The sequence below is a fragment of the Carettochelys insculpta genome, chromosome 31, assembly GCF_033958435.1.
Source record: "Carettochelys insculpta isolate YL-2023 chromosome 31, ASM3395843v1, whole genome shotgun sequence".
Lineage (NCBI taxonomy): Eukaryota > Metazoa > Chordata > Testudines > Carettochelyidae > Carettochelys > Carettochelys insculpta.
The window spans coordinates 14,919,029-14,933,454 of record NC_134167.1 but is presented as its reverse complement, the minus strand read 5'-3'; the positions used below and the strand labels follow the sequence as shown (position 1 = coordinate 14,933,454).

The 14,426-nt window shown below is 54.6% G+C and overlaps 1 protein-coding gene across 1 annotated transcript in view; it reads left to right on the top strand.

Annotated features, from left to right (window-relative positions):
* Positions 1-14,426, top strand: part of NCAPH (non-SMC condensin I complex subunit H) — a 31,557-nt gene that overhangs the window by 16,430 nt on the left and 701 nt on the right. The window contains exons 7-17 of the mRNA XM_074981978.1: positions 105-294; positions 848-939; positions 2,368-2,573; positions 7,227-7,375; positions 7,914-8,017; positions 9,340-9,462; positions 9,752-9,859; positions 10,547-10,711; positions 11,013-11,129; positions 11,684-11,766; positions 12,908-12,983. Coding sequence (XP_074838079.1) covers positions 105-294; positions 848-939; positions 2,368-2,573; positions 7,227-7,375; positions 7,914-8,017; positions 9,340-9,462; positions 9,752-9,859; positions 10,547-10,711; positions 11,013-11,129; positions 11,684-11,766; positions 12,908-12,983 — 1,413 coding nt within the window. The remainder of the gene's footprint in view (positions 1-104; positions 295-847; positions 940-2,367; positions 2,574-7,226; positions 7,376-7,913; positions 8,018-9,339; positions 9,463-9,751; positions 9,860-10,546; positions 10,712-11,012; positions 11,130-11,683; positions 11,767-12,907; positions 12,984-14,426) is intronic.

Genomic DNA, 14,426 nt, shown 5'->3' with positions numbered 1-14,426 from the left:
GGGAGCGCTGTATCTATTTAGAGCTTCCCTGTGGTGGGGCCTTGTGTCCACCCATCGTGTTTCCCTCTCCCTTTTGATTCTTCTCACTTTGCATCCACGTGCAGGTGGATCCCATGTTCCAGAAGACAGCAGCCTCCTTTGATGAGTGCAGCACGGCTGGCATCTTCCTCAGCACCTTGCACGCCCGCAGCCATTGCTGTGAGCTCCTCTTGGAGTCCCAGGTCACGCCTCTCCCATCTTCTGAGACGCTGGAGTCGCCGAGTTCAACCCGTGTGAAGGTGGCAGACGTGAAATGTGGGTGCAGTTAATTGCTGGCAGTGAGCTCACTCTCCATCCCCTAACCAACTTCTCATGCCTGTTCTCTCTTGGGCACAGGCACTGTGCTCTCTTCACTGGTTAGATCCACTCTGAACATTTCTGTCTCGCCTGGCCTCATTCTTGCTTCAGTTATCTGAGTCGGCCTTTCTCCCCCTCCCCCAAAGTAAGCCTTTGGCGCTGTCCTGCCTGGATTGCTTGGGGCGAGCTGTTCCTATGCTTGGGGCATGGCATGTATTTTAGGGTGGGTTTCTTCATTCCCATTGCTTTTTAGGCTTAAACCATAACATCATGGACAGCGTAGGGTGAAAGGAACAGCGGCTTCAGGCATTTATTTCCTGGTTTTGGTTACTCAGCTGTGGGGCAACATGTGACTCCAACCCACGTGTGTCTTTTGAAATGCTCCCCCCTGCTTGAAGCACTGTCATCTCAGCAATCCTATCTCTCCAGGTTATTTGATCTTGGTGGTTCAGGTTAACTGATGAGCATTAACTTGTGCGTAACGTCTCCTTACTGCTGTCCTGGTCTCTAGCGATCCTGCTGCAGTGCACGGAACAGCGCCCCATCTGCCCTACGCTGAGTGGCTTCCAGTTCACTCAGTGGGACAGTGACTCCCATAACGAGGTATGGCCGTTAGCAAGCTGCTTGTGTGCGCTCGCTGCAGTGTGTGTTATGGGGGCTGTGCTCGGCTGTCACTGTCAAAGATCTCTCTGCGGGCTGGTATGGAAAGCAAGGCTGGGTCTACTCTTGCTGCGTTTTGATCTTCCCAGGGGCCTGTGGTGGGGTTCGGGGTCCCCATGCACTGCAGCCTGGCTGCAGGCAGGAGTGACTCTCACTCAGCAGGTAGAACAGGAAGTTTATTAGGCGACCGAGGTCCTGTTTTTCTTACAGAAGAGTCAGTGCAGCAATCAGACAGTCATTCCAACCCGTCCTGGGGAGAGGAGCCCGAGGGGTGCCCCTCTGGGGTGTAGCTTCCCCCCTCGCCAGGCTGGCTGCCCTCCAGCTCCCTCTCCCCCGTAGTTTCTAACTGCCGCCCCAGAATCAAACCCAGCTCAGCTCCTCCCTCCTCTTTGCTCAGGGCAGAGGTGTTACCTGTCCGCCTAGGTTATAGCCCCAGGGGTCATCCTTAGCTGCTGACAGCTGCTCTACTTGTCTCACACATGCACTCCCCCCACTCCATCACAGTGCCGTTCTGGGATCAGTGTTGACCCCAGAGCTCCTCACAAGCCACAAGGATTAAGGAATGTCGGCGGGAGCAGCGCTCCTGTTGGCATTCTGCAGTGAGGATGGACCAATGTCAGTGGCTGCGCAGTGGTTTTTAGGTACGCAATTGGCACACCTACAACTGCGTAGCAGCCGTCGACATTCCGGTAAGTGTAGACGTAGCCTGAGACCCCCTTTGCGGGGTGGGGCTGTTCTGCTGGTACTGGGCAGGGAAGTGAGATGCAGTATATCCCTGGGGTGCATCTTAGCAACTCTGGGTCTAACTAAAGCCTCCTCTGAACTACTTTTAGACAGAAATGGTGTTCAAACCAAAGACGTCTCTGGAAAAGTACGCTCTGCCCAGGCGTCTAAGGCCTTTGTAGAAGGATTCCCTAGCATTGTAGCCAGCACCCACTATCTGGAGCAGAAGGTTTGAGAAAGCACATATGGAGTACAAGACTGGATCCGTTCTTGTCCCGCTAGATTGGGCGGATGGTGACGCACTCCGAGCTCAAGTGGCCTGCGTCTGCCTGTGGGCACGCTCCATTCTGGAGGCAGCCCCTGAATTCAGTGCTGCAGTTTCCTACTGTTTCTTTTCCCTATCTGTTCTCTGAGGCCGATGCCCGAGAGCATTTAGTCTGCAGGACTAAGGCTCTGTGACAGCTGGTTACCTGTGTGTGGGATTCTCTGGGTAACCAGTCCCTGTGAGGCTTTTGGTTAGCCTGCTCCCTGAGGACTGGGTTGATATTTGGGAGTGAATGTGGTAAACTGCACATTATTTTGCCTTGGAGGTTGAGGGTTTGGTATTGACCTCTTCTGTGAGTGCATAACTTACTCTCTCTTCCGCAGTCAGCGTCTGCGCTGCTGGATAGATTTAAGAAAAGCGACCAAGCGTTCGATATCAACGCAGAGGTGGATTGTGACCCTGCAGACTGTGCTGATGACATTGTGGATGATGACTTTGATGCAGACCTGCCAGAAAGGACGGTAGCAGTGGATCTTGGGGAGTTCTCAGACAATCTGAAAGCCTGCAGGGTGGTGCGTGAGAGCATGAGGTATGTGGTTTGAGGGAATCCTGTTGCTTTGGGCTGCGGTACTAAGCCACTCATCAGCTGGGGTTTGCCAGTTAACCCCAGCCTACAGCACAGGATTGCCATGTCGTATGGCAGTATCTTAATAGTAGGTTTCCCCAGGCATTGATATTTACAAGTGTAACTTACATGCTGTGCAGGCAGTATTGGAGCAGTCAGACTTTTCATGACAGAACTCGCGTGCTAATCTTCTCCTGCTCCCACGGTGAGACAGAAATGGGACTTGGTGATCACGAACCTAGAAATCCATTCAGCAGGGACAAATGTGGAATTTGTACTTTTACGGAGAGCCTTTAATTTCTACGCTTTGTGGAAAATATGCGATGTACCATGATATTAGCAAATCTCTTAATACAACCTCCCACAGTGTCGTTGTCAGCAAGTTAAAGAAGTATGGCTTAAATAAATGGACCTGTAAGGTGGATAGGAAGCTGGCTAGATCATCTGGCTCAAAGGGTTGCAATCAAAATCCACCTAGTTGGCGGCCAGTATCAAGTAGAGAACCCCAAGGTTGGTTTTGAGGCCAGTTTTGTTCAATATCTTTAACAACCTGGATGAGGGGGTGGATTGCACCCTCAGCAAGGTCACACGTGACACGAAGCTAGCGGGGGAGAGAGAGACCCTGAAGGGTAGGGATGGGGCCCACAGTGACCTAGACAAACTGGAAGATTGGGCCAAAATAAATCTGATGAGGTTCAACAAGGATGTGTGCAGAGTTCTGCACTTAGGATGCAGGAATCCCCAACACTGCTACAGGCTGGGAACCGACCAGTCAAGGAGTAGTTCTGCAGAGAAGGACCTGGAGTTGACAGTGGATGAGAAGTTGGCTATGAGTCAACGGTGTGCCCTTGAAGCTATGAAGGCATATTGGGCTGCATTAGTAGAGCGTTGCCAGCAGATCGAGGGAAGTGATTTTTTTTCCCCTTTATTCAACTCTGGTGAGGCTGTATTGGAGGATTGCTTTGAATTCTGACCCCCAGCCCACGTTACAGGATGTGGGCGCACGGGAGGGAGTACAGTGGAGGGTGACAGAAATGATTGGGGGCTGGAGCACATGATGTCTGAGGAGAGGCTCAGGGGTTTGGGTTTATTTAGTCTAAAGAGAAGAGTGAGGTGGGATTTGATAGCTGCCTTCATCTAGTATCCCTGATACCATTCTCCAAAGAAGATTGAGAGGCTGTTCGCAGTGGTAACAGCTGACAGTACAAGGAACAATGGTCTTAATTTGCAGCAGGAGAGGTCTTGATTGGATACTAGCAAAAACGATTTCACTAGGAGAGTAGTGAAGCTCTGGAACAGATTGCCTAGGGAGGTGGTGGAATCTGTTCTATCTTAACAAAGTCCTGGGAGATGATTCAGTTGGGATTGGTCCTGCTTTGGGCAAGGGATAAGACTTGAGAACCTCCTGAGGTCCCGTCCAGGCCTAGGAGTCTAAGAAAAAATGTAACATTGTTAAAAAATGTGTACTTCATGGAAAAATACAGTAGAACCCTGTCATGGAGCGTGGGGCTCACCAGGCCCTGAACCCCATCAGCAGTCAGATGTGGGACTCATTCAACAGGGAGAACAGAAGGTTTATTAAGCAATGGGGACACAGCATAGAACAGACTCGTCAGCACAAAACCCAGAAGCCCTCAGTGTCCTCTATCTATGGGAGAGGGGGTCCATAGGGATTCCCCAAGCCTGGGCCCTAGCCCTCCTTCCCTCTTAGACAAGACTCCCCCACTCCATGCCCCAGTTCCACGTCAAACCAGCCAGGCCCCTCCTCCCTCCTTTGTCCAGTTTCCAAGGGAAGAAAGGTGGCACCTGGTTGCCTGAGCTGCCAATGGCAGGAAGGCTCATTGTGTATCAGTGAAGTCATCACCGAAACTCCCATCACCAGCTATGAAATCATGCTGTGCCTAGGGAAACTGAGGCACCCACCTCGGGTTACTAAAGGACAGTAGGAAACGCATGCAACTGAGCCAGGGGAATAAAATCCTCTCCCACCTCACATTCCACATTCCCCCAAGCCTGCGCTGAGCAGCTCTCCATATTTAACTGAGCAACCTGCTGCCTGGGGCTGACAGTAATGGCACTTGGGAGGCTGGTGATTTGGTTAATATAGACTAGAGAGCTGGATAACAGAGGCCCAGATAAATGGGCTTCTACCGTGTATCGATAAAACTTCTATTGATAATATTATGGAATGTAGCCATGGAAACAAAAGTTGTTTCACTGTCGCCCTGGAGGAAGGTGGCTTTTTTGTTGGAGAATTCTCATTTGAAATTGAGGAACTGCGAGCTGTGATTTGTCACCGTCTTTTAAATCAGCTTTTGTACCAAATCATGGAGGGTAACTACTGTGATGCCAATTTTTAAAAGGGCTCTAGAGGAGATTCTGGCAATTACAGGCCAGTAAGTCTGACGTCAGTACTGGGTAAAGTGGTTGAAACTATAGTAAAGAACAGCACAAGGGTGAACATAATTTGTTGGGGAGGACTCAGCAGGGGATCCAGTGTAGTTAGATTTCAAGAGAGCCTTTACCAGGGTCCCTGGCCAAAGGCTCTTGAGCAAAGCTGTCATGGGGTAAGAGCAAAGGCCCCTTGTGGACTGGTAACTGGTCAAAAAAACAGGAAAGAGAGAGTAGGAATAAACAGTCAGTCAGTGGTGTCCCCCGAGGGTCTGTACTGGGTCCAATCCTATTCTGGATATTCACAAATGACCTGGAGAAAGGCGTAAACAGGAGGTGGCAAAATTTGCAGATCGGTAATTCCAAAGCAGACTGTGAAGAGGTTCAAAAAGATCTCTCAAAACTAGGAGGCTGGGCACCAAAAATGGCAGATGAAATTCAGTGCTGATAAACGCACAGTACTGCATACTGGAAAACATAATTCCAACTGTATGTATCAAACGTTGAGGGACTAATTTAGCTGTTGCCAGGCAAGAGACATCTTGGACTCTTTGTGGCTAGCTCTTTGAAAATGCCTGTTTGCTGAGCAGCGGCAGTCAGACAAGCAAACAGAACGTCGGGAATCATTAAGAAGGGGCGAGAGAACATCTGATTGCCCCTCTATAAACCTGTGGTACACCCACATTTTTAATACTGTGTCCCGATGTCCTCACCGCATCTTAAAGAAGCTCTGTTTGAAGTTGGAAAAGGTTCAGAAAAGGCCAAAAAATGATTTGGGATATGGAGCAATTGTCACATGAGGAGAGATTAGTATGACTGGGACTTCAGCTCAGGAAAGATGACTGCTGGGGAGAAACTGAATGAATAAACTTGTTCCCGTAACACAAGAACTCCGTCACCAAATGTAATTAGTGGGTTGCAGGTTTAAAACAAACAAGGGGAGGTATTTCTTCAAGCAACACACAACCTGTGGAACTCTTCACCAGAGATGTTGAAGGCCAGGACTTCAGTTTTAAAAAATAAACACCCAAATAAATTCATGGAGCACAGGTCCATCAATGGCTATTAGCCAGGGTGGGAGGGATGGTGTCATTAGCCTCAGTTTGTCGGAATCTGGAGATGGATCATTTGATGATTCCCTGAGCTGTTTTGCCCTCTCTGGGACACCTGGCATTGGCCACTGTCAGAAGACGATATTGGGCTAGGTGGCTCTTTGGTCTGGTGCACTATGACCAGGCTTATGTTCTTAACACAGAAAACTAGGATCCCAATTAAAGATTCAGCCACGCCAGCATCTATCCTGTAAAAGTAAGCTACACAGCCAGCTGAAGGGTCTCCTCAGGCTGCAAAAAGGCTTCTACATGTGACATGCAATTAAAATAGATTTAAGTTTCTCTCATTCACACACCCTAACTATCCCTGCTACAAATTGCTGGAATTTCCTTGGTGGTGATATTCAGGTGTTGAGCTTTAAGGAACCCACCACCTTTGGTTAGAACTTGGCTGTGTCACACCAGAGTATATTTTACCTCTGTTCAAGTGACGTCAGTCTGTTGGCCACCAGGCCCTGACTGTGCAAAGTATCACTGAAAGCACTGGCATCCTAGCCCTGCATCAACCATTTAACCGCTGTGTCCTGAGATGTTTTTGTTGCTGGGAGCTGACAGCCCCAAACACGTGTGGCAGGGGGACTGCAAGGTACCCAGACCCTACCCTTGGCTAGAGCCAGGACACGGGCCCTCACCACCTGTGGACCTCAGAGGAGGAAAGTAAAACCCCTTTCCACTGCCTGTTGGAATGAAGCTAGGGAAATCGCCCTGCTTCATCTGTATCCCCCTTAGGGAACACGAGAGCAAGTCTGTGCCTGCTTCCCAGACCCCAGAACCTCCTTTGGCCAGTCAGCGACCTTGTGTGATTTGGTGTGTACCTCTGTAACCACCAGCCTGGCCACCAGCCTGCGAGAGGGATCGGGGCTGGAAGCCCCTGCTCCTCACGTGCCTGAGCTCAAGAGTTGTTTGTGTCGGTGCTTTCTGTGCCTACCCCCTGGAGTGGGAGATGACCAGTATCTGAGCAGGGCTGATGCCGTGCGACAGCGAGGGTGCGCATTGTGCCTAGCTCTTAGAGTACTGCTGGTGGGGCGGGGAGTGGGGCATGTTGTTTTTTTTTTAAATGCAGTGCAATGTGTTGCATGGATTACAACTGATGCGTGGGGGTTGCTCTTTCCAGACAGGACGTGCTTCCCTTTGGGGAGGGAGACATCGGGACCATGTGCCTCCATCTCTCCGTGAAACCTGGAGAGTATTCCTACTTCAGCCCCCGCACCATGTCCTTGTGGGCCGGCCCAGAGCACTGGTGCTTTAAGCCTCTCCATAAATGTATGTATATATATGTGTGCGGGGGGGGAGCGGTTCAGAAAGGGGGTCCAGTTACCGAACCCTTAGGGTGTGTCTAGGGACAGCTGGCTCTCTAGCTATTACGTAGGGAGCACCAGGGCAGGGAACCCATGGGTCAGGTTCTCCAGTGGCTTTTACAGCCTGTCTCTGGGGGGGCTTTAGCTTGGGAGGGGGTGAGGAGGGGTATCTAGCGACTCTGCTAAGGCAGCTGTAGGGAGATCCCAGTTTAGCCTGGAACCTTCCTCCAACACAACAAAGCATGTCTCCATTTTCTGCTTGTGGTTCCTTGGAAAGACCCCCAGCCCTTTAACAGGAGACCTCCGTCCCCCGGTAGCTCACAGCAAAGCCGTGCTGAGTGAAGGCAGAGCGCGTCCCATCTTCCTTTGCTTTAGCTCAGGCAGACCTGGGGGTGCGGGGGCTTTCCAAGTCGGCTAGGAACAGTCTGGGAAGTGCCTGGAGCAGCCCTACATTCTGCTCCCAAAAGGGCTGTCGGTGACTCTAGCCCCACTTTGTGCAGCAGACCTGGGCGCTGAGAAGTCGAGCAAGAAGAGGAACACAAAGAGGGACTTCGAGCTCCGCTTTGATGAGGACGTGGACTTTGATACGCACTTCCGTAAGACTAGGGTATGTACTGGGTTGCCATGGGAACCTGGCTGTTTGCTGCCCCCTCCTCTTTGACATCAGGAGCTTTGTTAGGACCCCCCAGAAGGCAGGGCTGAAGTCCGAAGTGCAGGCAATGGGGTTCGATTCACACAAGCTTAGCCACATCGCTGCCCGCTGGCAGAGCCTGCGTCCACCCCGGTGTGCCCTTCCCGGCCCTGACCCTGCAGAGCCTTGCCTATAACCTGTTTCCAACCTCCTGAGCAGCACCAAATACGCTGCAGGGCGTGCCCAAGTCACACCCCTTACAGCTTATTGTCATGTTCTGTTGTGGGGCGTTGGCTCTGCAGGCTCCATCCCCATCCCATGGGAGGGGTAGGGAGTGAGGCTGGGTACTGGCAAAGGTCAGGCTTTCCTTTGGCCTTGCTTCCCCTGTCCTCTCCAAACTGGTTGCTTGGCCTTGGCTCAAGCGAGAAGGCAGGAAGCCGTCTCATGTGTATTACCCTGTAACCCTGTCGTTCTTGCCCTGGTCTCCTTTCAGAGTACGAAAGCCCCAGCTGGTTGTGGGAAATCCAGCACAGTGTCTTTGTTCTTGACATGTCTTAGTGTAGAGCCGAGTACCGAAAAGCCAACACCCCCGTTCTAGCTCAGGCTGGCAGAGAAGCTCAAACCTAACACAAGCCCTTAGCAGGTGTGGTTCTGCTGGTTCTGGCCTCCAGAAATGAACTCCCTGGGTCTGATATGATGGTCTGCCTCACTTCCATCAAATCACAGCAGCCACTTTCTCTGCTAGGCCCGTGTTCTGCACGCCAGGCTGGATTCTTCCTGGTGCACACCCGTGAAGGCAGGGAGCTGCCCAGGTCTCGGCGAGTTCAGTCTGTGGAGGTGTCGTGGGCACCAAGTGGGGTTGGGGAGGTCAGAGTCCATCTCGCTCTCCCAGCACTGTTACCTTTCTGAGCCTCCCAGGAGCAATATGGGGTCGACGCATACTGCAGTCACCAAAGTGAGCAGAGCTGACTCAATAAGGGGGGGCAGATCTGTTGCCCTTGTCTGTCGTTCCTTGTGAAAAGAGACCCACTGCTCGAGCCTGTCGAGTTACTGCTGTGACCGCCCCTGGCTGGTTGTCTTCCCGACGCGTTGCTGCTGCATTGAGTAACCTGTGGAATGTCCCCCAGACTCTGCTCTGCCCTCTGAAGTTCTGGGGACCGACCCACTTCTGCAATGGCCATGTGCTTTCTGCAGTGTGGGTGGCCAGGCAAGCGAAGGGTTCCCCAGCATGCAGCCTGATGGTGCTTGTTTTAGCATCGGCAGGCGCTGTCCTGTAATACGGTGCCAATCTCCAACAGGCAGCTACAACCCTGGCCCCGGCGACTCTCGACAAGCAGAGCAAGAAGAGCACCACGCTCCCTGCAGACTTCCACTATGACCCTGACAACATCATCCGTCTCGCCCTTAAACCAGCTGTCAAGGTACGCGTCTGACCCCGGCTGTGCCCCTCTGCCTGCCTGCTGTGCAGTCAGCCAGCATCCTCCAGCAGGATACAGGCCGCAAGGGAGGCGCCCTGTTCATCTCCGCAAACGTGCCTTGGTAGTACCAAATGTGCTGCGCTGCCTGCCCAGGGCCCAAGGAGAAGGGGAGGCTAACGTGGAGGGCGGCTGGTGTGGGCCCAGGAGGAAGGGGATGTGGCTGCTCGGATGCTAGTCTGGGCAGCCTCCAGGATGTGTGCACCCTTCCCTCACCCCGGCCCTGTCCCTGCAGCTGTGGAGGACGGCTGTGCAGAGCAGCTCGGCCGAGCCGGAGGATGAGATCAGCGAGTACGATTACAATAACCCCAATGACGCCTCCAATTTCTGTCCTGCGCTGCAGGTAGGTGGGGTGCTCGGCTGTGTGCTGTCTGACGTGGAACACCAGCTCCCTCAGGGACCGGGCCACCTGCCTGCTCTCACACATCCACACGTGGTGCCCGAGGTCAGCCTGCGCAGCCAGGCTGTGGCCCCACCTGGCTTGGCAGGAGCGGAGCCCCGCTAGTGAAACGGCAGCTGGAGTGCAGGCGTGTTCTGCCTCAGCTCCATTCGCTAACGTGGGTGTCACGCCGTCCCAAGCTTGCCAGCTCCTGGGGCTGAGATCTGCCTCTCGCCACCTGCTGCAACCCTGGGCTGCACCTGCACGCCAGTGTGTGTGTAAACCCTTCACTCGCCCTGAAACGCCCTCCACCGGCTTCTCTGCTGGCTCGCCACCCTCTCCTAAGAACAGCCACAGTGGGTCAGAGCAAAGGTCCGGCTAGCCAGGCACCTGTCTGCCAGCAGTGGCCAATGCCGGGATGAACAGGACAGGGACTCACCAAGTGAGGGACACGGTTCCTAACTCCCCTCCCTGTCCTGAGTGCTTTTACCTTGGCTCTCCGGCAGCTTCAGGGCCTTTCCCCTGTGCCACACTTTGGCTCCTGCCCAAGGAGAGCTGTGAGGGGGTGGGAGCCCTGCCTGCTCCCCTTGGGCTGTGCCGGGAGGGCGCACTCTGGCGCTCGTGTGAGGCCTCTCTGCGCTATCTGCTCAGGCTGCTGCTAGCGACGACGACGACGACCCCCGTGACAGCGTGGGGCCGGGCGGGACATTTGAACTGACGGTCGGGAGGGCGGCTGCGTGTGCGCAGCTCAGCCGGGTGCTTGCGGCTGACATTGTGACCTACGGAGAGGGCAACCTTGTAGCGGAGCCCCAGAAGGTAAGAACCAGCATGCTGCGTGCACAGCCCCTGCAGGGATGCGGCTGAGCACCCTGGGGCTAGTCCGGCGCAGGCTGTGGCCCTGGAGAGCGGAAGGCTGTGTCACTTCCAGTAGCAAGCGGCTGGCCAGTGCAGGAGGGATAGCTCCTCTTAAGGAGCACCTCCTCCTCCAGCATGGTGCCCTCCAGACGGCCCAGAGAGGGGACCCTGCAGGTCTCTGCTCTGCTCCGTGTGATGCACTTCCCTGGTCCGGGGAGACGGCTGCTTGCCCTGCCCCCCTCACCCTGCCCTCTGCCTTCAGGTCAATAAGATAGAGATACACTATGCAAAGATGGCCAAAAAGATGGACATGAAGAGACTAAAGCAGACCATGTGGGACCTCCTGACTGATGCGCAAAAGCAAGAGGTGAAGGTGGAGGTGAGTAATAGGACAACCCAAAGCAGCTGTCTCCAGCCAGCTGGCCACCCATCCACCCCGGCTATCTGTACCAACCTGACAGCCCCTTCCCGGGCTGCCCTCTGCTCCATAGTGCCGCAGCTGGCTGATTCCACTGCCCTGCTGCCAGGGAGTCTCTGTGCTGCTTCTAGCAGGGCCGTGCCACTCCTTGAATGTGGGGTGAAGTCACTGGGCAGCTTGGGCAGGATGTTATCTTGTAGGAGCTCCAAGGACAGGCTCATGGCTTTGGTCCCTTTCTCTTGTGCTCGTGTGCCTTGGCTCCTGGAGCGCTAGCCTGTCCCTGGCAGCCTCAGGAGAGAGGCTGGTTCCTTCCACAAGGAGCTGTCCCTTCCATAGCTGGGAGGGCGTCTCCCAGCACTGACAGAGATGCTCCAGTCTCATGCTGATCTGAGACCACCCCGATGCGTCTTGTGCCGGCTCCTATTTGGGAAAGCAAAGGCCTGGGGTGAGCACCCTGACTGCAGGACTGGCCTGCCTCTGAGTATCACCTGCCTCTTCTGCCCTTGCTGGAGCAGGACGAAGTCGCAGGGAGGACGGACTCTGCAACAGTAGCCGGCGAGAAGGTCTTCAGTGGCATCACAAAGGATCTGCTTCACAGGTAGAAGGGGCCAGAGAGCCTTCCGAGGGCTGCAAGCTGTGCTGCTACGAGAGGCCTCCAGCGCAGGGGTGGGCAGTGGGCCACAGCAGGGTGTGGAAACAGCACGGCAGGCCACCGGGCTGAGGTGTGCGGAAGGAGGGCTCCTGCTGGGGTCCTGGCTCTGGGCAGGGGTTTGGCGTGTAGGGAGGTGGCTGGGACTGAGCTGTGGGGTGCAGGAGAGGGTCTGGGCTGGGACCAAGGGGCTCGGCGGGCAGGAGGATGCAGTGATTGGATGCAGAGGGAGGTCAGGGCACAGCAAGCAGCGACATGTCCCCCCTCCAGTCAGCTCCTACGTGCAGGCCTGACCGGGGGGCTCTGTGCGCTGCCCTGTCTGCAGGCAGCACTCCTGCAGTTCCCTGGGCCGTGGCTGCCAGCCAAGGGGGCCCTCTGGCTGCCCCCACCCGTAGGAGCTGGCGGGGAAACGCGCTGCCGATTGTGGGCGAGCCCCGGCCCCCTCCTGAGCAGGCGCTCATGGGCTGGATAACAGTGGTGGAGGACGGGGCTGTGGCCCACTGGCTGTAGTTTGCCACCCCTGCTCTGGGTGAACCCTGGGTGTTCTCGGTTAACTTCCCATCTGCTCCCTTGTGGAATAACGTTGCTCTTGGCCTTTACGCTGAGGGGCGTTAGTATGGACAGGGCAGTGCAGCTGCAGCACCAGCACTGGCCTCTGGCAGCCGAGGCTCGGGCTGGAGCCTGGCCTCTCCCTCCCCGCCGGGTCCCCAGGCCTGGGCTGAGTTCAGAGGTCTGTGCTGCCGTTTTCCAGCCCTGAGCCTGAGCCCAAGCAGCGCAGCGCAGCCTGCGTGTCCTGGCTGCAGTGAGAAGCTCTCCCCTCTGCTGCCCGTGGGGAGAACTTGCTCCGACATTCTGGCTGCTGAACGCTGGTCACCCTCAGCCCAGGTCCCTTCTTGGCTGGAGAGGGCGTGAAGAAGCGTCACGCCTGAGGCAGGCTCAGCAGAGCCAGGGCTTGGTCTCCTCAGAGAGACACTGGAAGAGCTGGAGCGTGTCAAAGGGCCCTCACTTAGCCAGCAGGCCCCGGCCCTGGGGTGCGAGTACAGGCCGCAGCTGTCTGCGTAACCGCCTTCCTCCTCTGGCTCTTTTGCAGGCTGCCTTCTGTGATGGCCCAGAACCTCTCTGTGCCGCTGGCATTTGCCTGCCTCTTGCACTTGGCAAACGAAAAGGTGAGCATGAGTATGCAATGCTGAGCAGCTCCCACAAGCCCTGCGGCCTGCAGGGAGCAGCCACTGAAGGAAGGGTGCTGGGTCCAGAAGCCCCACGTGGGCACGACCCACCACCCAAATACTTGGCCAAGCATCGTCTGCAGTGACACAGCCCTTCCCCACCTCTAGCAGCTCTGGTTGGCCCCGGACCGTTGTAGGCAGTCCCCTCAGCCCCTCTCCTCCCTTCAGAAACACACCGAGCTCCGTCTTCCAGCCTCTTGGGAGGTTTGCCCCCACCGCTCTCTGTGGAGGGCCGCAACTTCACCCCCGCTGCTTCACAGCACGCCCACCATTCTTCTTGGCCTGTCCATCTGCACGGCCAGAGAACTTGCTCTAACTCTGCTTGGATTTTGCAACTCTCCCATAATCCCTACACTTTCTAAGCTCTCAGCCGCAGCTTTCTCTGCAGATCAGAGCTTTCTGGTCCTTCCGCAGGGTGCTCTGTTTACCCGCTGTCCTCTTTGAAGTAGTTATTGGTCCAGAAACGAGCGCATTGGGCTCGATTTAATGCTGAATATTGTTTTTTCACCTGTCTTAACTCAAACCCTGAATTTGGCTTTGAACATCAGTTCTGGGTTTTTAATTCTATTTCCTGAGCACCATTAAGACATAAGCAGGTTGACTCTTAGGGAGTGACCTCTGAGAAGTTCCAGGGTAACGAGAGAACCAAAGCTAGGTACAAAGCCAGAAGTCAGGGCAGACCAGGCTCATGACTAGCTCGACTATTTGTCCCATTGTGACCAGTCGGAAACAACTGAGAACTGAAGAATCCCAGGGCTGGAAGGGACCTCAGGAGGTCACCCAGTCCAGCCCAAAGCAGGATCAACCCCAACTAAACCATCCCAGCCAGGATGGACTTAAAAACCTCCAGGGATGGAGATTCCACCACCAATCTAGGTAACACGTTCCAGTGCTTCACCCCCTCCCAGGGAAGTAGTTTTTTCTCAATATCCTACCCACACCTCCCCCTCTGGAACTTCAGCCCATTGCTCCTTGTTCTGCCATCTGTCACCACTGGGAACAGCCTCTTTAGAACCCCATTCAGGAAGTTGAAGGCTGGTGTTATATCACCCCTTAGTCATCTCTTTGGTAAACTAAGCCCAAGTCCCTCAGCCTCTACTTGTAGGTCATGTGCTCCAGCCCCCAAATCATTTTCATTGCCCTCTACTGGACCCTCTCCAATATGTTCATATCCTTTCTACAGTGGGGAGCCCAGAACTGGGTGCAATACTCCAGATGTGCTCTCGTGAATGTTGAATAGAGGGGTATAAAACGCTCCTCCTAATGCACCCCGGTATGCCACTAGCCACCTTGGCTGCAAGGGCACTGCTGCCTTATATCCAGCCTCTCATCCGCTGTAGTCCCCAGCTCCTTTTCTGCTGCACTGCTACTTAGCCAGTCGGT